At 37.8% G+C, this 24,301-nt stretch overlaps 1 protein-coding gene across 1 annotated transcript in view; it reads right to left on the bottom strand.

Annotated features, from left to right (window-relative positions):
- Nucleotides 1-2,422: 2,422 nt before the first annotated feature.
- The window catches only part of rbms2a (RNA binding motif, single stranded interacting protein 2a), a 75,055-nt gene continuing 53,176 nt past the window's right edge, over nucleotides 2,423-24,301 (bottom strand). Inside the window, exons 5-14 of the mRNA XM_036560025.1 lie at nucleotides 18,682-18,839; nucleotides 18,125-18,204; nucleotides 16,942-17,051; nucleotides 15,178-15,221; nucleotides 13,448-13,541; nucleotides 9,325-9,375; nucleotides 9,047-9,157; nucleotides 8,287-8,367; nucleotides 8,116-8,203; nucleotides 2,423-7,099 (exon numbers count right to left, since the gene is read on the bottom strand). Of these exons, the coding sequence (XP_036415918.1) occupies nucleotides 8,123-8,203; nucleotides 8,287-8,367; nucleotides 9,047-9,157; nucleotides 9,325-9,375; nucleotides 13,448-13,541; nucleotides 15,178-15,221; nucleotides 16,942-17,051; nucleotides 18,125-18,204; nucleotides 18,682-18,839 (810 nt within the window). The 3' untranslated portion in view covers nucleotides 2,423-7,099; nucleotides 8,116-8,122. The remainder of the gene's footprint in view (nucleotides 7,100-8,115; nucleotides 8,204-8,286; nucleotides 8,368-9,046; nucleotides 9,158-9,324; nucleotides 9,376-13,447; nucleotides 13,542-15,177; nucleotides 15,222-16,941; nucleotides 17,052-18,124; nucleotides 18,205-18,681; nucleotides 18,840-24,301) is intronic.

The raw sequence follows: 24,301 nt of genomic DNA on the forward strand, positions 1-24,301 counted from the left end.
AGGAACCAGACGTCCACCTCTAAATCCACCTCATTATGAATACACTGCCTGATGTCTGAGATGATAGTATTTGATAAAGTTTTGGTTCAAAACATTTTATTTTTAATCCATTCATGGTGAAAACACACATGCAAGGACATAACAGTCCCAAAATAACTTACTATTTCAGATTTTCCAATATTTTATCATCATTAACATTCCATATAAAACTCAGAAACACGTGTAAGTTCACTGGTGGTTTTGGAAAGTAAATAAAATGTCTATATTTGTGTTGTAGTCATGGCAACCCCTGGTTCCTATCACCACCACTGTAAAGACATCTGAACTATTTCACACCAAACCACTCTGAATGACTTTCACATCTCAACCACTGAATTATGCGGAAATTTAAAAATACCCCTTTACAACCATCATCTACTTGACTTAATAAGTTTCCCTGCTCTCTTTAAAACAGATGTGTGCCTGAATCGACATATTGCTTTCTAGCGGATGGCTTCATCGTCTTTGGTAACAGATGTAAATAAAACGTATGTGGTACTGAGTCCAGTCTTAAAAATAAAGGCTCCAAAAAGGGTTCTTTGGAGGCATGCCATACAAGAACTCCCCCAAGAACCTTTCAATGGATGGTTCTTTAAAGAAAATGAGATGTAACTATGTACAGTTATACACCTATTAAAAGTTTTTTCCTTGAACTGTACGTCGAAGCTGAGAACCGTTCAGGAACCTTTAGTTTTAAGAGCGTAAGAAATAAAAATTTACATACAACCTCTGACTTGAGTGTTATTTTCATTCTAAAAACTTCGTTCTACTATGATCTTCACTCTCAACAAGTTACAAATCAGCTAAAGGCTTGCCACTGCTGTTACAGATGAATGTTGACCATTACATTTTGCTTACAAAATGGTTTAAATCAGCTTTTGGAAGCAGGTGGTTGGCATTTACATTCACATACGGTAACACAAAGGCAAAGCTCTTACTGTTACTTCGAAGACACTGACGCTGAAGAAATATATCGTGGCCCTTAGTGTTTATAGAGTAAGCCCTTGGATCATGTTCAGATGTCATTATGAACGGAGTATGAAATGTAATACTTGAATTTGGGGAAAATGATTAACGTAGCTACTACTGAAAAGTCAGACTCCACCCATCACTTATTTCATTTCCAGTCAAAACAGCCATTGAGAGCAGGTTATGTATTTTCAGGAGATGTTTCTGAGGAGATTTTATACAAGATAATCACTTGTATAAGGAAGGAGAAAGTCCTTTTCAAAACTAGAGTTCAAAATGCAATTGAAAGTTACAGAGAAAATGTGCCTCCTAACAACCACCTGGAAGACCTGGTAGACACCAAAACTGCCCCATCAGATAAACAGCACTTAAAGCTTCCATCTTTGAGGGAGAGGAGAAAATCAAGCTGCTTCAGATCTGAAAACATCCACAGGTGTTTCTGTCCATCCTTCCACTGTGAGAAGACAACTCAGCGCTATGGGTCTGAAAGAAGCTGAACAATGGACTGACCATCCCAGAGTCCAGACCTCAACATCACTGAATGTGTTTGATTACTTCAGAAAATGATCAACCAACTTCTAAGACTGAACTGCCTCTTTCATCTCTTTCACACTTAAAAAAAAAAATGGTACATCAAGAGTTCTTTAAGGACATGGTTATAGATGGCATAGACGGTTCTATATAGAACCTTTTTGAAAAGGGTTCTATATAGCACCCAAAAGGGTTCTTCTATTACAACGTCAAGCTTGTAAAAATCTAAGAAGCTTTTCGGGTGCTACATCTTCAGATTGATGGAGAATGTGCTGTAGATGGTTCTATATATAGCACCAAAAAGGTTCTTCTGTTATTACGAACTCTTAAAAAAGATGGTTCTTTAAGGTTTCTTTAGTAAAGACAGTGGTTCTATATAACCATAAACACTCATGCTTAAATGGTTCTCTGCATGGTGAAATGATTCTTCAGATTGATAGAGGATGTGTTGTACATGGTTCTATATAGAACCCTTTTGAAATGGTTCTAGATAGCTCCAAAAGGATTCAAGCTTGACATCATAACAATAGCAGAACTCTTTTTGGTGTTATACAGAACCATTTTCTTTACTAAAGAACTCTAGAAGAACCTTAAGAAGAATCATTTTTAAGTGTGTGGTTGGTAGAGTATTATGAGCTTCTCTACCATCGCAATGTTTGTTGTTGTCAGAAACTTTCGACTCTGGACTGCCCTCTAGTGGACGTATTGCTTAACATCCAGATCAATGCATGAAAGTATGTGGGCAGTGACGGCTACACTGTTTGAAACAAACGTATTCATTTTCTTACATAACTGCTGATTTCCGAAAAAAAACAGAAGCTGTAATAAAGGTAAAGAGTGACACACTGAACACTCAAACAGCTGAGATTAGATCTTCTGTTTGTTTTTTTGTTTTATGCTTCTGTTGATGCTGACAAATGAATACCTGGTATGTTAATAGACCTTTTTAACTGGAAATGCAACAAATGAAGGGTAGTTTCTTGCTTTTGCACAGTTCTGCAGGTCAAATAGAATTTAAAAAGGTAAACGGAAAACGGGAGTAAGTGAACCGAAGTTTCTGGGTGGCATAAATCATGCAAATGCAACCACGAATCCTATGAATTCAGGGGAAAAAAAGAAGTAACACTGCCCTTGCAGTTCCTTTTCTATATCTAGAAGATCCTTATTATCTATTAGAAATAGAGAGAATAAAACTCAATGAAAGTTCTGCCCGAAAAATATGACGTTACAGCTAAAAGTGGAAGAGAAAAGAAAAACTAGACTTGATAAAAATCACCAAAAGACAGGACAAAAATGCAGAAGAAACAGCAGCACTGCAGGAAAAAAGAAAACAACTAAAAAACACTCCCATCCTTTCACATCCTCTCAACAGCAACGTTTTGAAGGATCTCTAAATCTGATTTTTTCTTTTAATGAATGAACCCAGCACCAAAATCTTAAACATACTTTTTCTCTAATGTACACAGGTAGCATCACCTGAGGAGGCTGTTTTAGCCTCGTGCACACTCTAACATCGCGATAAGCCTGAGCCAACTCAAACAAGCGCCTCAAACAGTCATCACACGCAGTTCATTATAACACTATGATGGTGCTAGACAGGTGATGCGAAGGCCTCGTCATAACATTATCAGAACCTTTTAGAAGATATTTGGGGCGACTATTCAACTAACACCACTTAAAGTCACTTCTTCACAAATGGCCAGTCAAACTAATTCAAGCAAAAATCACAGTGCAAGTGGAAAAAGGAAGTAATCTATTAGCAGAAGGAGCTCATTAGACTTTTCTCTAAAATGATACACTCATGTAAATGCGAGACTTATTTGTGCAATCTTGCACACCAAGCAAGATTATTCAGTGAAAATGATACATTATCTTACTTGCGCTCTGTTCGATCATCGCAGAATCTCCAAAAGCAAAGAGCTACAAACATCACTAAATGTGGAAGCACTCATCAGCTTCTGAATAAAGACATGGTTTTCACTTTAACAAAACGGACAGCAGTTCAGTGTGACCGTTTGTCCGCTCTGTGAGCAACGAAGGATCTTATTTGCACTTCAAGACATCTTGTGTGGAGGAGCATCTCCAAAATCAGCTGAGCTGTGAGTGAAAGGGCTCAGAAAGTTTCACCTCCCGAACAAGGTGGAGAAACTGTCTGCTCTCCATGCTAGGAGTGGCAAAAACCCCAAAAATCCATCCGCATCCACAAGACATGTGCAAAGTAGATCTCAGTGCAAAGACATTCCCGGGCACGCCGTTTTAAGAGAAGATTAAAAAGCCTTTATTAAAACATGGCAATATGTATTAAAATGTGCCGACGTGCTGTGGCCTCACATCAGGACACATTTCTATTGATATCGATTGATGATTCTTAGATGGTGAACCTGGGAATTTCTTTGCTCTGGGATTTACTTTCCTCTTGAGATTACTTCAGAAAATGATAAACCAATTTCTAAAGACTCATTTATGCTCAATGTTAAACATGGATACAAGTAAGGACGGAGCCCTTTGTCTGTACTTTGCAGTCATTTTGTCTGTATTTGTACACGTTCTCCGAATGCTTACAGATACAGACGAAACGGGGCAGAACAATCAATGCAGCCAATACTTCACGTGAAACACAATGTCAGTTTCTCTCACTGGTAAATTAATTAAAAGAAATTCTCTGTCCACATGTCGCAAAGTATTAAATGGGCCCACAGACCGCCACCGCCTACAACACCGCCTCTTTCGTCTTTTTCATGCCTTGTGGATGCGGATGGATTTTTTGGTTTTTGCCACTTCCAATATGCAAATGTTACTTGGAGTCTGCTGCCCCAGGAGCACGTCTTTTTGCTTCATTTTTGTGACGTCTGCAGTGCTTTTTCATTTTTGTTTTTCACTGTCTGCTCTCCTTTCGCTTTTCCAAAGTTGAAAGCATCCTGCACCGCACCACAGCCTGCATGTTTCATGATGTTTTTGATAGATTTTTCTAGCAAGAACACAGTGAAATCATTTTAAAAACCTGTCCGTGTCTATAGTTCTGATGTGGAAAGGTCTGAATATCTCACATTTGCATGCCATTTGTGTTCAGTGTGGAACGGCCTTAAGGCTGATTTATACTTCTGTGAAGAAGTCCTGGGGAAAATACTCTGGGGAGAACACACCCTAAGCCCTGCAGCACTTTGGTGACATCAACAGTGTGCAGATATACACCCCGTAGAGGTCATTACACCAACAGAATGAAAATCGATTCGATAGGTTAAGGCCCAAACCCATTTCTTATTTTTACCCCTACCCGAGGGGTTTTCGAGGGTCACCCTGTCCCTTAGAACTGAGTTATAAGGGGTAGTGGTTGAAATCTTCCCCTATAAAATGTGACAACCCTCAAATAAAAAAGAACATTACTTCATTAACAGACTACTAGCGGTGCTCTGTAGGCGACCCTGCCTGTCTGCAGTGATAGCAGAGGAGGGTAAAGCTCAGCTACCTCCCTGCTGGGCTTTACTTACATTTAGGGAATCATATTCCTTCAAAGAGGGGGATACGACAATTATTTATTACTACCCATTACTACCCACCCCTAATGATTCAGTGATACGAAGCTGAAGTCAGCTATTCGCCAGCTTCTTGTTCAAATTTTCCCGCTCCACCTTAAACAGAGCAGCAGTTACATTCTGGCGCTTCAGGCGACAGAACCGCTGGACTATTTAAGGCGGAACGGGAAATTTAGCTAGCTGGCTACTGAGACGTTAGCATACTATTAGCGTTTTTTTATGCTTGTTATGAAGATATATACATTGAATAATACACTGGTTATCGTAACTTTTTAATGGAAAAAAAATCTCACATATGTGCGTTTCTTTGGTCACTTGCGCAGCCAACTTGCTGTTTTTTTTTCTCTTAACACTTTGTTTGGAGTGCGTCTCTGAAAAACCTCCTAACACTTCCTAGCCCTACCCCTAGGCGTGAACCTGCAAAATCAAGGGATAGATCTAAGTGGTAGGGGTGAGGGGTGAAATGGGATTGGGCCTTAGTGTCATAACTAAATAGAATATTGCTTCTCTGTAACTCTGTTATCAGATGAACTAAGACTCTCTGTGTTAACTGTTGAGCTGCTAGCGAGCAATGAGGGGTGAAAGGGGAGGGGTGAGAACCCCTGCTGTGAAAAACAATTCACACCTCTCCACAAGGATGGCTGTGCCGACTTGCAGGTGGGATGAGTGCTTAAATAAACAATGCTTAACCTGAACCAGAACCTGCACAAAAAACAGAACGGAGCAGTTTGAGGACCTAGGAGCTCAAATGACTCATAATCTTAGAGTAAAAAGCTCAATTCTACTGTAGCACATCAAATACTTTGCTGCTTGTATTCATTCTTTACACTCCCACTTCTTCACCATTCAATTTCTGTGCATTCTGGTTTGGACACTGTGCACAATGCCTGCAGACTTTTTCAGAAGCAGAAATATAATTCAGCCTTTACTCACAAACTTACCAACCCTACTGACAAGTGATTATGACTAGAATATATGTGACATGAGCTAAAGCGAAATATATGTAACTAGTGATGATATACTCAATGCAATTTTTTACATTAATTTAGTCAGCCTATATTTTATATTTCTGTACACAGAAATGTCAACATTTTCTATTGAAATGTTAACAATTCTAGATATAGAAATATTACATTTTTCTATAAATTGAGCTCACATCAGACTTTTTCCTCCACTTTTTGGCGAACAGATATCCTGAAGATTCGGTGCCCACAGTTCTCGCCTTCTCAGAACGTTTCGGTAAATTTAAGCAATTCTACATCACTATGTACTAAAACAGACCAAATTCCAACAAATAAATAATAAAATTATGATTGTCGGTTGCATTTTTTTAAAAAAGAGAATAAATAAAATGTAGATACTAGACTTACAGTAAGATATAATCTCATTTTTTCCTTATTTTTTTTTCCGATGGCGTGAGATGAAGAAGTGGCTTTAAAAGGTTTACTCCTAACACGTGGCTAAACACATCAAATCCAAAATTACGACAAATAAAACTCACTGATCGAATCTGAATCTGTACAAAAAAATCTTACTGCTGCTGATTGAAAAAAAAGAATAAAAATAGAAAAAATGCTTGCATATTTTACAAAACAAACAAAAGAAAGAGAGAAAATAATAAAAGACACACTGTGTTGGAACTTTCTCTTTGCTCAGCTCCGCCGCTACTCCAGAAATATTTCTTAAAAAATAAGAATTTGCTGTTACGTGCACAAAGATAACACACTGTGTCTCTCTTTTACCCTTTTATGAATTATCATTGTTGTTTTTAGTTTTTTTTTCTGTTTTGTTATCAAAATAAATCAAAGCTCCTTCTCTAAAATCCCCCACCTTTGGTTGAGCGACTCTTGAAGAGCCAAGCGAAAGATGAGTGATGTCCTTTTTTAAATCTTTCTATTCTACAAAAAAAAGACACGTGTTCCTTTTGTTATCCGTGTATGTCTCTGGTACTGCTCGTCAGTGGAAACTGCACATCTCCCGGTGAGATTTCTGTCGTCCACGGCAACAAGTACCAATCACTCCACATCCTGGAAGAAAAGAGGACACGTTTTGTGATGCTTTTATGACTCCTTCTGGACGATTAGATCAGACATTTGCACATTTAAAACTGAAAAACTGGACTGAACAGTTGATGACAGATACACAGGTGACAAAACCAGACAGTTGCGCTGCATAATACAGGTAAAGAGTCTATATCCTGCATTATTCCTGTATTTTATTGTTTTCTTGTTTACCTACTAATAATTCTACCAAATCAGTTCAAAGTCAGAGCTGAAACACATTTGGGACTTTTAACTCATCTTGGACTTGGACTAAAATCCTTTTGCTTTGAGTGACCCTATACTTTAATTATGTTTATTTTATTAAATTATTAAATGCTCCAATTTGTCACTACCAAAACAATCATAACACTACCCAAACTTTACCAAATGTTTCGGTAGTGACTGTTTTGGTAGTGATAATTTTAGCTAATTTCGAGCAGAACTCAAACAGCTGTACACACATAAAATCATCATTTTTTATTAAAACACAAAAAGTTGAAAATCTGTGTTTCGGTAGTGACAATTCTTAATGTTCCACACTGATTTGCAGACTTTGGGACACATTTACATCAAAACAATGGGATCTAACAGCTCACCGTGTGGCCATGAGGGACAGGGATGCAGCCTCACTTCCTGCTCTAAAATGCAGGGGCTAAAATAAGGCTCCGTCTACAGACTAAAACTGTGTGTTTCGGTAATGACATGAAAATGTGGGATTGAATTTTTTAAATAAAGTTTTTTTTTTTTTTTTTTGAAGTGTAAGTTTAGGGGTTGGGACAGACGCCTCCCAATAGAATGTACTCTATAAATGATGGTTTTGTGTATATTTAGCTTATTACTATCTCTATTAATGGCTTGGGTTTAAATAAATCATAACATAATCCTTGTAAAGGTCTGAATCCTTCACTGTTTTTATTTATTGATTTATTTATTTATTCAGTGGGAGCGCAGTTTGAAGAAATGGTCCATATATACACATATATACATCTCTTTTTTCTTACCTTAGCTTCATTTGCTATGCTGGTAGGAGTAATTTGTGTGTTCTGCAGGTGTATCCATGGAAACCTGTTGTTGTTGTCCACTGTTTTCCTGCAATTGAACGCAGAGTATTTAGCCCAATGAAATAAAGAATGAAGATCAGTACAGGAGGCTGTCTGAGACGCATATCTTACCTCTACTGTGACACTAGAGGGAGGCACTGGGGTGTACTGTGGGATGTAAGTCCCTTGCATAGTTGTGTTTGCAGGCATGTACTGTGGACAGCAAACAAAGGAGATTTTCTCACTATTTATTCCTCAGTATACACACTTAAAAAGATGGTTCTTAAAGGGTTCATTAGTAAAGGCAATGGTTCTATTTAGAACCATGAGTTCTATATAGAACCATTTCATGCTTAAATGGTTCTTTGATGGTGAAATGGTTCCTCAGATTAATGGAGAACATGTTGTATATGGTTCTATATAGCACAAAAAACATCACTACAAGCCTGATGTTCTAAGTGTAAATAAGTTAACATGTCCTCATCAGAGCCCACATCTGCACACTGTAATACAGAATTCAGTAAATGTTTCCTTACTGAACTGAACATAACTGTGCAAAGGTTATAGCACATTTTAGATTTCATGTTTCATTTGTTTTTAACATGTTAAACACAGATAATGAAAACTGTGCAAAACAATATGCAGAAAAATCTCATATTTCGGTGTGTTCTCTATAGAGGATGTGTTAACTTACTTACACACAGAAATTAAACAAAGCATGTAATTTGACTGGTGGTGTTCAAATCTTTGCACAGGACTTGTCTGTGGTAAACGCCTGTACAGTGCAGGACGTATCAGGCAGAGATTGGGATGAAAAACGCTATATATACATATATATGGAGAGAGAGGGAGAGAGAGAGAGAGAGAGAGAGAGAGAGAGAGAGAGAGATACCGTGCCAGCGCTCCCCAGCGACAGGTGACTGAGCTGCTGGGTGAGGGGGCCCATCATAGAGGTGGGCTGGATGGACATGGTGTGGTCCATAGCTGGGGTCAAAACGGTCCCCTAAAGAGAGACGAATACGATTAGAGATGATTAAAGGGTTCTTTGCATCATGAAAGGGTTCTTCAGACACAAATACTAACATTACTAACTCAATGTCTCGTAATACTGGCCTTTTAAGAATTTTGTGATGCACTGAAAGACAGATGTACAGTATTTATATTACTTACTGTTGGCTGCATGAGGTACGACTGATGATGCATCCAGGAGGGACTGTGCACCTACAGTAAGAGAGAGAGAGAGAGAGAGAGAGAGAGACAGAGAGAATGATTATCATAAAACAGAAAACAGAGTCAAACAAATGTATGCTTTCATGTAAATGATGTAAATAAATGAATTTGCACATTAAGCTAATGCTGTAGTTGCCTATGTGGCCAAATATACACACAATGCATGTGTATATAAATAGCAGTACTTTTACTGGAGTTTAAGTCAGGCTACTCTACTCATCTCTTACAGGAGGGCAACAAATTAAGAGTCAAACAAACAGAGGTGGGATAGTATCCTAAACCCTCGTTCCAGTTAGAGTATCGTTGCATTAGTGAAATAATAACTGCAGTAGAATTCATAGCACCTTTCCAAAAAACAGCCTGAGTACTTGTACAAACATAACAGCTTAAAAACTACAGAGTAATAGACAGAACTGCAGTGAAACCAGAGAAGTTTGTCAGATACTAGATGGGCGTTACTGACTGAGTCCAAAATGCATGGGTTCCTACGGACACCTATCAGCACTAAGTAACAGCAATGCTAGCCAATCAGCATTTAGTAGCAAAAATGCCAACCAATCAGCACTAAGTAGCAACAATGACAACCAATCAGTGCTCAGTAGCAGCAATGCTAACCAATCAGCACTCAGTAGCTCTAAAAAACTGGTTCATGTGGAACTTCTTAGTGCATCCAGCATCTATCAGCATCGGAACTGAAGTCTGTACAGCTCTATTCTTCTCTTTTCAAATCTTTTTAGATTAAAATAAATTGCTAAAGCTCCAAAGTGAGAGGAGTGATCAACAGTGAAGCAGAGCAGGAGCTGAGCCAACGCCAGAGAATGAAGTTAAACCCCCAAAAGAGAATTAGGAGCCAAATGTTAATGACTAAGGATAAAGTAGATTACTCACTAATGCACCTGAGCAGAAGTAAAAGTATTAGCAATTTAAAATATCCATCAAAATGTACTTCAGTACACTGATCTGAGTAAACGGAACTACAATGATGCGTCTAAAAGTTAGTGAACTGGGAGTGTGTAGACTGCAACATGCAAGATGAGACACTTGAAACAGCAGACGTCTGTCTGAATGTAACAAAGACAGGCGGATCATATGGCTGAAGGACTGTCACTTATACTACATCCTATACTTACTGTACTCCTATACAGTGACAGTGACAATAAGGTAGAGTTTATGTTAGTGGTAATAACCAGCGTAGCTAATACAGTTATATCAGTCCTACTATAAATGTTAGGGAGGCACAATTATATCAGAATCGTATTGGTATTGGTAGCTATTTGCTTAAAATACATATATTGGAATTGGACAGATGATAAGATTTGACCAATAATTCAAACTGATATTTGCTGATGTAGTTATTCTGTGAATGAGCAGAACGTTAGAGCTGGTTTATGATGAGCCTGGCCACTTCCTGTTTCCCTCGTTATATCAAAGCACGACTGCAACACCAGTGGGGCGCACATAAGCAAGTTCTTAATGAATGGGGGTGAATTGAGCTAAACAGCTAAAAATGAAAAGTTAAAATAGTTTCTAATCACTTGCCCAGAAATTTCCTTTAATTTTAGAAAGCAAAATGACGCATTTCACTAAAGAATTAAAGAAAACTTACCTGTATGTTTCCTTTTTGTCTACAGCAAACGGAATAGTAGGAACGCTAACATTACTGCTAGTGAGTGCTGATTGTTTGGCTCACTGACTCATTGGCTGATTGCGCTTACTGACGTCATGAACACACATAAGACGCTGCTTTAAATTCCTTTAACTCGCGTTCCAAAGTTTTAAAAATATAATAGCAGTGTTAAAATGCTTTATGCTGTTCAGTGTTCAGGAAATAAATGTGTTCTTTTATATTAAAATGTTGAACCATTTATAAACTATGATTTTGCCCGAAGGCTCCATCTTCAACCATTCTTCTGGACTCGCTCGGGAGCGCCCTCTAGTGTTTGAGAAACCCAGAAGACGTTACAGAGTTAAAGAATTCTCTCTACAAGATCTCTGGCAATGCTACATTGGACACCACTAATATTTACATATATTCAGTTGACATCTGTAGATTAACATCTCTATTAGTGCAGACAGCGGTTCAAGGCTGTCTAGACAGTTGGCAAACACATTAACTGCTTGAACACACACTCTGAATGTTAAACGCTTTATTGATACATTGCTTCACATGCTACAAAGTTTAACTAGCGGTCACAAACAGTTCCTGTGTGTTTGAACATGCTAGGACTCGACTCACAGACCTGTCTGCCAGTAATTTAGGGTACAGTGAACTTCTGTTTTAAACTGCGTCTATTTCAGGGCATAATGTTAAATGTGACATATAATAATGAAATAATAAATATTAATAATATTGAAAAACCCTGGCATTTTTCCGTGCAAATATTTCTTAAACAAAAAAAAGAAACCTTGGAAAATACAGTGCAATGTAAGTTTTATATACACTTATGCATCAGCTTTTAGATCAAAGGTATCAAACTCAAAGGGGGCACCAGTCAGGTGCTATTTTCCAAGGGGGGGGGCAGGAATAGGGGTTGGGTTGGCGTTCAGAATGCTGGGAAACATGTGTCCCATAATTGTGTAAAAATATGCACTCATTTAAGCACATCTAAGTCAACATTTATTAACAATTTTTCTGTAACCACAAACAACAACTACTACTCGTAGTATTTAGTAGTAAGTACTAATTATCACTAATAATAAGTAGTAGTAAGAGTAGTTTTATACAGGGTGATTAAAAAAGATTAATCCAATTTCAAAGCGCCATATTTTTACAACCGTGAGGCGCCTAGGAACCAATCACATACCAATTGAGAGAGGGGGTCATAGAGTTTCTGACTGTCACCGGAAAATGGCTCCCTTCAGTCTGAGAGGAGATGACGACCCCTGAGCAGAAAGCGTTTCGCGTTCTCCACTTTAATAAGAGTGAGTCTGTCATATGAGGGAGTTTTTCCTTGCCACTGTCGCCAAGGCTTGCTCACTGGGGGCGTGGACCCGGATTCTTTGTAAAGCTGCTTTGTGACAACATCTGTTGTAAAAGGCGCTATATAATTAAATTTGACTTGACTTGACTTGACTTGGCTCATAACTGTGCAAGGTGATTTTCATCTGCAGTGAGCCTCCAACAGCTCAGAGCGTTCATCGTTGGTTCCACAACACTGGATGATCTCCGAAATCGCACTGAAAGAGCTGTGAATGCAGTGACACCTGACATGCTCAATCGCGTTGATGTTGTCCGTACAGCTGGAGGAGGTTCATATTGAGCACTTGCAAAATTACATAATAAACTTTATGCTCACTTAAACCATTTACAATTTACTGCATTATTCTGTAATGATTTACAAGCAAAATAAAATTTGAAATCGGATGAATCTTTTTTGAATCACCCTGTGTTTCAGTGTTTGATTAAATCAAATAAACTTGCATTCAACAGTACAATTGTGGGAAAATACTGACATTTCTGCTGAACATGAGCGAAGCTGTTGAGAGTGCTGACAGAGTGGTTTAAGTTATTATTCTCATTGGACTTCAATGATAATTCCATTCATTTCCAATTGTGGTGCACTGTACCTGCTACTGTGTGCTGAATGAATCCGCAAAGTCAGGTTTAACTAACTATCGCTCTGAATTAGAATAATAGCTGAGTTAGGTGCAGCTATATTACAGTCTGTGCAGCATTCATGCTGCGTCAGGTTCGTGTTTGAATGTGTCCTCTTGCATGCAGCTCTGTTTCTGCTTTTAACATCATAATCATCAGTCTGAGCTGATTTTATAGAGCTAATGTTGAGTAACCAGACACAGTGTCTAGTGGGTGAAGCTGGAAATATTTAGCAGCAGAATAACGATATTTAAATTGTATTTAAATTGTAAATTTGTGACTGGTCGGTACTTTGAAACCCCTGTTTTAGATCTAAAGATTATGAAAATCATGGATTGAGTCAGGTGTGTTCAATATTTTGACTAAAATAATGATGCAAAGAAGTATGGTATTTAAAAAAATACATATAAAATCAGTTCTGTCCCTGCAATGCTGCAGAACTGAGGCCGAAGGGAGCTGATCACTGACCTGGTAGGACGGGACTTGAGAGGGCATGTATGGGGACAGAGAGGTCTGAGCGATCATTCTGTTGGGAGCGATGCTGTAGGGAGACGAATAAAACCTGGAAATTAAAAAACACAAACACTTTTAATCTGCTGGTATCTTATGTATGTTACTGTGCAAATGTCAGAGACTCTTACTTTATATCATTTCCTGTCAAAATGGCCATTAAGTACAAATGCATCAAACAAAGAAGCTGAACAATGGACTGACCACCCCCAAGTCCAGACCTCGATATCACTGAATGTGTTCGGATTACTTCAGAAAATGAACCAACCAACTTCTAAGACTGAACTTTGGAGGTGTGTCTGCAGATTTCTTTGAGAAACTGAAAGTGAGTCTCCTGAAAAGAATGGAAGCTGTAAAGAGTGACACACTGAACACTCAACCAGCTGATATTAGATTAAGGTGTTGAACCTTCTGTGTAATTTTCTGGTAAACATGTGTACTTAATGACATTTGACTGGAAATTAAATAAATGCTGGGTGGTGTCTAACTTTTGCACAGTAATGTCTATAAAACATCTTATCTGAGTATTTTTCTGTATTTCTGTAAAGCACTTTATATATTTGTCAAATGCCTGACTATAAAGTGCAAAAGTAGTCTCATCTCTAATAAAACAAACTATACATATTTACAGCATAATTGACAAATATTTTAAATTGATTCACATGAAAAAAAATAAGTGTTTCACATAAATGTACTGACATAATTCAGAAATATCATATTGTCTTCTATGATCAAATAAGAATGTTATGATAATTGTAGATACTGAGTAATTTATAGTAGATACTGAATAATTCATAGTAGATGTTGAATAAATCATAGTACATACTGAATAATTCACAGTAGATACTAAATAAATTATAGTAGATGCTGAATCATTCATAGTAGATGCTGCATAATCTACAATAGATACTAAATAATTCATGGTAGATACTAAATAATTTAAAGTAGATACTGAATAATTCATAACAGATACTGAATAATTTATAGCAGACGCTGAATAATCCACAGTAGATACTGAACAATTCATAGTAAATACTGAATAATTTATAGTAGATGCTGAATAATTCATAATACATACTGAATAATCCATAACAGATACTTAAAAAATTAATTGTAGATACTGAATAATTTACTACATATTGGAATGTATTTAACGTTATTTAACCAGGATAAAAATCTTACTGAGATTTAAAATCTCTTTTACAGGAGTGTCTTGGCAAGACAGGCAGCAACACAAAACAAATTTATAATTAATAAAAGTTGCTGAATAATTTAAGTAGTTACTGAATAATTCATAGTAAGTTAGCTAATTCAGAATTAGTAGTTCTTAGTCTCAATACTGAGGAATAATGCTGCTGCAGTACTACCTTTGGCCACTAGGTGTAATCAACTCATACAAAGTTTACCGCAGACGGTGTTTGCTTGCGCATAGATCAGGTCTAAGCAGTCAAGTCTGCTTGATTAATGTAGGCATATTTCTAACAGATAATAAATAAAATGTGGCTTGGTGAGAGGTCCTCCTTAAACCCGTCAGCGAGCTGGATGATTGTCTACTGCAGAGCACATTAACAAGAACACTGTCACCATCTATAATACGCTGTCAGAATGAGTGAGAGTTCCTCGGTTATAGACAAAAGTCTTCAGTCTGCTTGGGTGCACACTGTGTCCTCTCTCTCCACTGTACTCACCCGTTCTGTAAGGCAGCTGGGTCATATGTTAGTGTCATTCCTCCCTGAGGGGACATAAAAGCATTATCATGATGGTGCGCAGACACTCAGACAGGTTACAGTTACTGTGCATATGAAACCTTTATTGACGCTGCACCAGGCATTCCAAGATAGAGAGACAAAACATAACACATAACACAGGACTCACTTTCAGTCCTGTCATATTATATGCTTTAACATATATAACATATCTGTGAAACCAAACACAGCATTTCAAGGGGAATTCCACCCACTTGTCTAAGTTTCTGCATTATTATATGGTCAAGATGTAAAGAAAGTCATTACTATCAGAGTAGTTTGGTTCTAGAGAAACTCAAAAGTCAGAATTGTTCATAGTGGTGATGATAGGAACCAGACGTCTGAAGAAGAATGTAATGCCTTTAAAGGCTCTTTTTAGGTTTTGGCCTATAAATTATTTCTTTTAAATACATTTATGGCAAACAAGTGCATTAAGCCGAATTCTAAGGCTGATCCCCCACCACTATTTTACTGTCATCAACATTTCTTATAAAACTCAGAAGACACGTGTAGGTCCACTGGTGGTTTTGGATAGCAAATAAAATGTCTATATTTGTGTTGTAGTCATGGCGACCCCTGGTTCCTAATCACCACCACTGTAAAGAAAGCCAAACCATTTCACACCAAACCCCTCTGAATCACTCTGTTTACATCTCAAACACTCAATCATGCAGAAATTTTGAAAAATCAGGCAAAATTCCCCTTCGAGCAATCTTTACATTTGAACAAGGCATTTAAAATGATTTTTTATTTTGTCAGTAGCTGTGTTTGCACTGACTTTGTGTGCATGTTGCAAGTAGTTCTGGGTATTGTCGCAATATTTTAAGTATCGATACCAATGCCAATAATTTCAATACCAATTTCTGAACGATACTTTCTTGATAACTCGTTAAAAATTATAAATTGAAAGTGGGTGTGGCTTAAACCAGAAATAAGTGATCACAAAGCGATATATATATCAGACAGCCAATCAGCAGTCTAAACTTTGGAACAAGCATGCCTATTGGCTCACGGATACTAAGACGGACTACTTAGGTCCTGAAATTCGGCAGTAAATATTTTTTTCATACTCAGTAGTACTGAAGTGAAGCAGTAAAAGTAATGAAATTAGAATCTAGTTGCAAGCAATAAAATAAAAATGTGTTATCAAAAAATATGTCTGACTGCAGCTTGTTTCCAAATTAACTTATAGTGATAAAAATGCTTTACATAATGATGTCATTACTGCAAAAAAGTTATTGTTTTACTTCATTAGATTTAAAAACGGCTTTTCCATTAAGCATTTCATGAAAAATAAAAAGTTACAGTTTCCATGAATCTTCCATAGTTTACGAATGAGGGCAACAAAGAAAGGCATAATATGCAGAAAATGGTTTAATATTGTGCAGTTTGTTATAATTATTATGTCTTGAAACTTAAACTTGTGTGTAATTGCATATTTTGTTCAGTCAAAAACATTTTCACCACAGTATTTCACAAGTTTAAGTATCAAGTGATAGGTTTTCCAAAAAATATCATTCAATCAGCTACATTGTCAAACACTTCAAATATAAAACACTTTTTCACATAAAGCCCTCACATGGAAACCTGCCTGGCCACAGAGAGAACTGCAGCAAATAAGAACAAAATTTGGGTGGAATTCCCCTTTAAAAGGTACAAAAGCATGCAGCTGGGAAGGCAGCACTTTGAAAAGACTAAACAAATTACCGTGTCAGCGTCTCTTGCCCAGGGCCGGCCGTTCTGTAGGTACTTTCCCTGGTTCTGCCGCTTCTTTTGTCCGCCGTCAGCAAACTTGCATAACAAGGGTTCTGTCGGCACTGAAATCAAGATGGAGAAGCTGCATTAATAATCCGAAACATAAGAAGACGCATCGCATTACTTCTAATGCCTTCAAAGTACAGCTGCACAATATTATTACTCTTTATTTTGACCCTGTCTGTAGCTATTTTGATAAAGGAGGCTACAATATGCAAACGATCCCTTCACTAATCACAGACATTCTTTGGGTGTCGGATGAATCAGGGCATTCCCATGATCCAATAAACATTAAATATGGTGGTCAAAAATACAGATCAATCTATTATTTCATCAAAGCAAGAGTTGTTTAGTGTGATGTTTATGATTTTAATACGCATTTTGTCTACTTTGTGCAGCCCTAACTAGAATATTAAACTGCTACTTTAATCACCCTCAGGAGGGAAATAATTAGCTCCATTTGAAATAAATATTTCAGTTCCTTTTTTACTTTTCAAATACCATAAATTTCAATAAGTGATGCCGACAAAACATACATTTCAAAAAGTGGTGGGGACAAAATCAAATGTTTCAAAAAGTGGTGAGGATAACGTGATACATTTCCAATTTTGTGTTGGGGACAAAATCAGATCTTTAAAAAAGTTGTGGGGACAAATTCATACATTTCAAATTTTGTGATGGAGTCAAAATGAGACATTTCAAAAAAGTGGTGGGGATGAAATCAGACATTTCAAATTTTGTGGTGGGGATCAAATCAGATCTTTCAAAAAGTGGTGGGGACAGAATCATATATTTCAAGTTTTGTGATGGAGTCAAAATCAGATTCAAAAAGTGGTGGGGACAACATCATACATTTCAAAATTTGTGGTGGGGCTAAGATCAGTTGTTTCAAAAAGTGGTGGGGACAAAAGCATTCATTTCAAAAAGCAGTGGGAACAAAAATCAGAGATTTCAAATTTTGTAGTGGGGACAAAATTAAAATTGCCTTTTTTAAAAGAGGTGTAAATACACGGTGCCTGAGCTGTTTAGCGTATGAGGTTTCAGAGAGATGTGAAAATTGAATAGAATTTAATGGTCATGCTGAATTAGAAACAGAAAAAGACAAATCAGATAAATCTCAGACACACAGACATACCTGGCACTCCTGGAGGAGTTTTGATATATTTGCCATTAAAATGTTGAATGATGGCTTCGCATTTTTCTGTGGATTCCATCCTTTAAGAGAGGAAAAAAAAAAGTGTTTTAGCAGCTGAACAGTAACTCAGTGAACAGTTCCAGCAGAAGAAGCTTGAGAACAGAACTGCCTGTGCAGGAAAACGTGTGACTTAGTGGTTTGCTCAGTTTAGAGGTAGAATGGCTGTATTTTGAGAACAGTTAAAACAGTTACATCACTGTGGGGCATTTTTGTGGCTCATTTTCATTTTCCTACAGCAGAACTGTGAATAATACTGTTCAATAACCAGACATAACCATGACGTGAAAACAGACAGAGTATTTCTTCAGTGACCTTAACACATATTACAGGACTAATGCACATCTGAACATGGAGTTTTCCCATCTAATAAGTAAAGCCATAAATAAATGTGTTCACAACACATCAGGACTTTTTCTGATCTCAAGGTGATTACGCCCCCAAAGGTTGCTTCACAACACTAATGCATAAAGCAGTGACAGCTGTAGGTGTTACTGTACCGTGCGAAGCCCACGCCTCGGCTGGTCCCATTAGCATCGCGAAGGATGCGTGTAGAAATGACCTGGCCAAAGGACTTCAGCATAGCCTCCAGCTCCTGCTCGTCCATCGACACCGGCAGATTGGAGATGTACAGGTTAGTGGGGTCCTGTTCCTGTTGCTGTGAGAAGAGAAGAGAAGAGAAGAGAAGAGAAGAGAAGAGAAGAGAAGAGAAGAGAAAACAGTAGAGTAGAAAAGAAAAGGGAAAGGTAAAGAAAAGTACAGAACAGAAAAGTACAGAAAAGACGAGAAGAGACAAAAAGAGAAAATTCAAGAAGAGAAGAGAAGAGAAGAGAAGAGAAGAGAAAACAGAAGAGTGGAGAAGGGAAGAGAATAGAGAAGAGAAAACAAAATAAGAGTTGAGAAATCAAAATTACTTTCATGACATCAAAACAGAAAATTTGGGGAGTTTTGGTATTAAATTGGTGCTAATGTGCTTTTACGCTCTTGAAAATAAAGACTGCTTTATGGTTCTTGGCACAGATGACAGGTTCTAGGAAAAACCTTAACCTTAACTGGTATAGAATCTTTACGTCATGTATAGATTCTCGAAACTTTAAAAAGGTCCTTCACATATGCAAGAGCTGCACAACATGCACAAGCACCAATCATTACATTTACACAGCCTCAAAAACAATCAGGCCCTTTGCTCAATACTAGCTTAGTATCAGCTCATTAATCCTCATATGAATCTTATAAATAAGTGAAAACAATGACTTGTAGCTTGTAGATGAAGAATAACACCAGAGTGCTGTTAATGAGAAATGGAAGAATCAATAAGTTCATTCTCCAGGCCCAGAGAATGTCAATATGCTGTTGACACTGGATCTAATTATCCAGTCATGTAGCATCAAATTGTGCACATTCATCAAATATTCAGTTTATAGATTTGGTCTTCGGCCCACCCTCCGCCCTGGGGCCTCCAAAAGACTTCAGATAAGAAACGACTGCAGCACATTCAAATTTCAGTCTGGCACTCGCACAGCCGAACGAGGATAAGAGGAAACATTTGAATGATGCACGGTTGACTTCAATTACAAATCTGTGAAGCAAATGAGTCACCTCAAGCAGGAGGCACCCGGCTCATGCTTTATTAATCCGAGATGCTGTGCAGCAGTGGATGTGCACGTTTTAGAGTTTCCCTGCTTCAACAAGCCCATTTCAACACATACACAGCATCTGAAGTTTGCTTCTTTAGTTTTGCACTGAAGCTACAGGGCTAATGTAGCTAAGAAGTAATGGAAGTCTATGGAAGCCAGTTAGTATGGTGCTAACTGCATGCAAATTATAACACGCTCACCTTGAGTAGTTCAGTATCTGTGTTTTCTGACACTGTATGACACAATGTAATCTATAAACATGGACCAAAGCATATTAGCAAAGCTAAAAACAGCAGCAGCCGAGCCTTATTTTGTTTTGAAGGTTACAGTGTCAGAAACCACTTAATCAAGTCTATTAGAGATTACCTGCAAGGGTATTTTTCAAATGTCTGTATAATTAAGTGGTTAAGAGGTAAACAGAGCCATTCAGAGTGGTTTGGTGTGAAATGCTCCGTTCTAGAGTCAGAACTGTTCACAGTGGTGGTGATAAGAACCAGACGTCCACCTCTAAAAGCTCCCTCACAGAATACACTGCCTGATGACACATTGTTGTACTATAGTTTTGAGTGTTTGGCCTTAAAATCCATTCATGGTGGAGGCATACATGCAGGGTGTAGCGAGGCAAAGTAGTCCCCAAAGAAAATATTCCATATAAAACTCAGAAGACACGTGTAGGTTCACTAGTGGTTTTGGATAGTAAATAAAATGTCTATATTTGTGTTGTAGTCATGATGACCCCTGGTTCCCATCACCACCACTGTAAAGAAACCTACAATCAACCATTTCATACCATTTCATTGGTTGATTGACTACATTTGGAGTAAGTAAATGTAAACTAGATTTGTCTCGAAACTACTGCTTTAATTAGCTGCATGACGAAAACATCTTTAGTAAAGACGGGAGGGGGGGGTCGTGTCCTTTCCAAGCATGACAGGAGGAGGAAGAATGCCAGAAGAGGAAAAGGAAGGGATGATAAAAGACAGGAAACATGAAGGCAACAGACTCAGGATTTGGGGGGGTGAAAGAGTGACAATAAACGTGAGGTACAGTAACCAACAGACAGATTCTGATGGCGGCTAAGAAGAAAGACAGAAGATTACAGAAAGCGTAAAGGACAGGAAGGGATGAGGGCAGGATGTGGGCTGTCTTGCACTCCTGTTCAACTCTCTGGGGATTTCCTTCGGTCTTTTCACTCTCGTTTTTTCTCTACTCCTCCCACCTACCTCTTTCGCTTCATACGTACACTGCCCTATCTGTGAAGTTTTCTTTGAAAACAGAAATAAACCACACTGGAACACCAATCCTTTGCGTCCTGCTTTTCCATGTTTTTGCTCCAATAAGTAAAAACATACTGTATATGAAGACAATGTTTGAATGCGTACAAAAATGATATCGCTACAGCATTTAAATAAGGCAACTTCATTCATTATTTGCAGCCTAAATGTTACATACGTACATAAATACTTGTTAAAGCACATAAAACTGAAAATGATTAAAGACAAAACTGATGCAAAATACTACATTATGGCTGGGGTGTTAAGCAACTGGGACAAATGATATTTATATTACACATAAATGCTGATTTATTTCCATTTTAAACCAAATTTTACAGATCATTAAGAAGCTTAGGACACTTCCCCTTTGTGTCAGAGAGGGCAACAAAGCCTTAATCACGACTAAACATTCCACTGAATTTAAGAAAAATCCTTTAAAGTACAATAAGCTATGTTTTCACACCCATCCACTCAGAGAACTATACACTTCAGCAGTAATTACAGCCACATGTTTAGGTCTTTACTCAGTTGCTAAAGCTGGATCAAAGAGAAACCAAACAGCTTCATCATTTTTGCTTATAATATATGAACTCAAAACATAAGACTCATTTTAATATCAAAGACGAAGCATGCTTGTTTTTGCTGAGAAAAAAAGAATTGCTTCCACATTGTTTGGCTTGCTTATGTATGCATGAATGCAAAAAACAAATAAAATGTACCAACCAATTACACTACCATTATCAATAACTGGTTCCAACTATTCTCAACCAAAACCTGCATGTTTATAATTCATTCATTCACAATACAATTTAATACAAAAAATACAAGTGTCCCAACAAATGTACGCTCTTAAAAAAAGGGTTCTTCAACAGTTCTTTAGTAAAGACAACAGTTCTCTACAGAACCATGAACACGCCTAGACCCCTTTGCATGCTTAAATGGTTCTTTGCATGGTGAAATGGTTCGTTGGATTGATGCAGAATGTGTTTCCATGTAGCACCAAAAGGGATTCTGCTACTGTTATGATGTCAAGCTTATAACAATAGAAGAGCCCTTTTTGGTGCTATATAGAACCATATACAACACATTCTCCATCAATCTTAAGAACTTTTACATCATGCAAAGAACTCTTTAATCATGCAAAGGGTTCTTTGAGTGTTCACGGTTCTATACAGAACCACTGTTTTAATAAGGAACCCTTGAAGAACCATCTTTTAAAGAGTGTAGTTATAGTAAAGAATACAGGCCTCTGGGGTTTGAAGGCTTAAACATCTCACATGGAACTATGGAGTGTTTAGCCATGTTCTCTGTCATAAGTCATATCACAGCATGCAGTGATATAAACAATGTGATATTGTCTGTATTTCGCAACTCCAATGGAACTCAAATAATCAGCCAGTCAGTCTTTTGGATCCTCTGTGTTTCCTCTGTAACTCTCGTCAGTGTCCTGGTTTATCCGTCTGTTGAGATACTGTTTATATCAGCTATTACAAACTGCATGCGTGCCTGAGCGCGTGACGCACATGTGGTTTTATCGTAATGACATCTGGAAATTAAAATAAAGCATGAAAGACGTACGTAAAAAAGGACAGACTTCTATATTTTAACATCTTTTCTCATCATTTATACTAACACCATGTAATAGATACTTACACACAGCATGCAGCACCCCCTGATTTCAGGGCTGCAACTGCTAAAAATAATAATAACAGAGAGATCTGAACTTTTTTCCCAATTTAAGCATTGCAAAAATGTGTGTGCTTGGTTTATAGTGGAGTTTTTTATTCTATTGTTATTTATATATTTCCAAATTCTGCAGTAGCTGCACTGTTTAACTTTGTATTTTCATTAAAGTGAGCCCTCGACTGCAGCTGGCTGTTTTAGGCAGGTCACTAAATCACACGCAGATTGAGGTGCAAAGTGTGTGCAGAGCTGTAGGCCAGCTCTGAACCCCAAAGCAGCCTAATACTGTTTTTAAACCATTTTTTTGTTTAAACTGAGCAGCTGGCAACTTATGCTCTTAACTAGAACTGGGCTGGTCAGCTAGCTAACAGGTAGCCAACAGCCTAAACAACTCTATCATTAATATCACAGGCTTGAATTAAAGCACTTACGGTATGATTAACTGTAAAACAGCCATATAAAAGCCTAAAAAATGTCACTTGAATTGCTTACGCACTTTAAATGTTCGTGTTTCCGTCAGAAGCAGCGTCAAACCCAGGCTGAATCCCAAACGGCTCCGTATTCTCTAAATATTAAAATAAAGTTTAGCATCTATAGCCAAATAGTGCATCATTTGTTGAATGTGGATGTGTCCCAAATGACTATTTCTTAGTTGTATTTTGCACCGTTGGGGTGCAGGATATTTAAATTCCTACGTAGTCCACTATGTAGGGAGCAGGGAGCCATTTGAGATTCAGCCCCAGCACGAGGAGAGGGGCGCCGCTGGATTGGTGCTAAATCAGACTCGCGGTGGTGATTTGGTGACCAAAAAGCGCTAATAAAGTGAAAGTTTTTGTATTAAACAGTGCTGTGTTATCATAAGTTCATTGTTATACCACAGAAAGTTAAAAAGTCATGAAATGATCACAATATACAGTGATGGGCGACTGAACATTCTCCTCATGCAGTGGTCCATGGTTGCTTGGTAACAATACCATACGATGAGTGAGTGAGCCCTCTCATTGGTTAGGACTTTCAGGAGCTGGACTGAAGGCCTTACATGTCAGATTAACTACCAACATAATTAGGCAGTAAGAGAGGAATCAACCAATCATGCATTAATGTACAATGGCATTGCTAGATATAATCACAATAATTAACAAATAATTAAGTTTCATATAAAACATAGAACAACTTTTACAAGCTTCAAATGCACAAGTTTAATGTAAAATGGCCAAAAAACGTTTATGTTCATCACTGTGAGCTTAGCGCTAATGTACCCACAGGAGCGCTAGCAGAAATTAGCATGGAGATGTTAATTTCTCTGGAAGCCTTTCCTGAATTTGACACAGATTATGATTTTGAAAATGGGGTTTTCATGTTAAAGCTTGTGTAACATTCACAGACAGGGATACAGAAAGGCAAAGAGAGAGAGAGAGAGAGAGAGAGAGAAACAAAGCAAGGCAGACAGCAGGAGTTTTGTCACCATCCAATTAAATTTGTATTAACACGTGTTGTGTGGTGTATCTAAAAGCGTGGGCCTATTT

The sequence above is a fragment of the Colossoma macropomum genome, unplaced genomic scaffold, assembly GCF_904425465.1.
Source record: "Colossoma macropomum unplaced genomic scaffold, Colossoma_macropomum, whole genome shotgun sequence".
Taxonomy (NCBI): domain Eukaryota; kingdom Metazoa; phylum Chordata; class Actinopteri; order Characiformes; family Serrasalmidae; genus Colossoma; species Colossoma macropomum.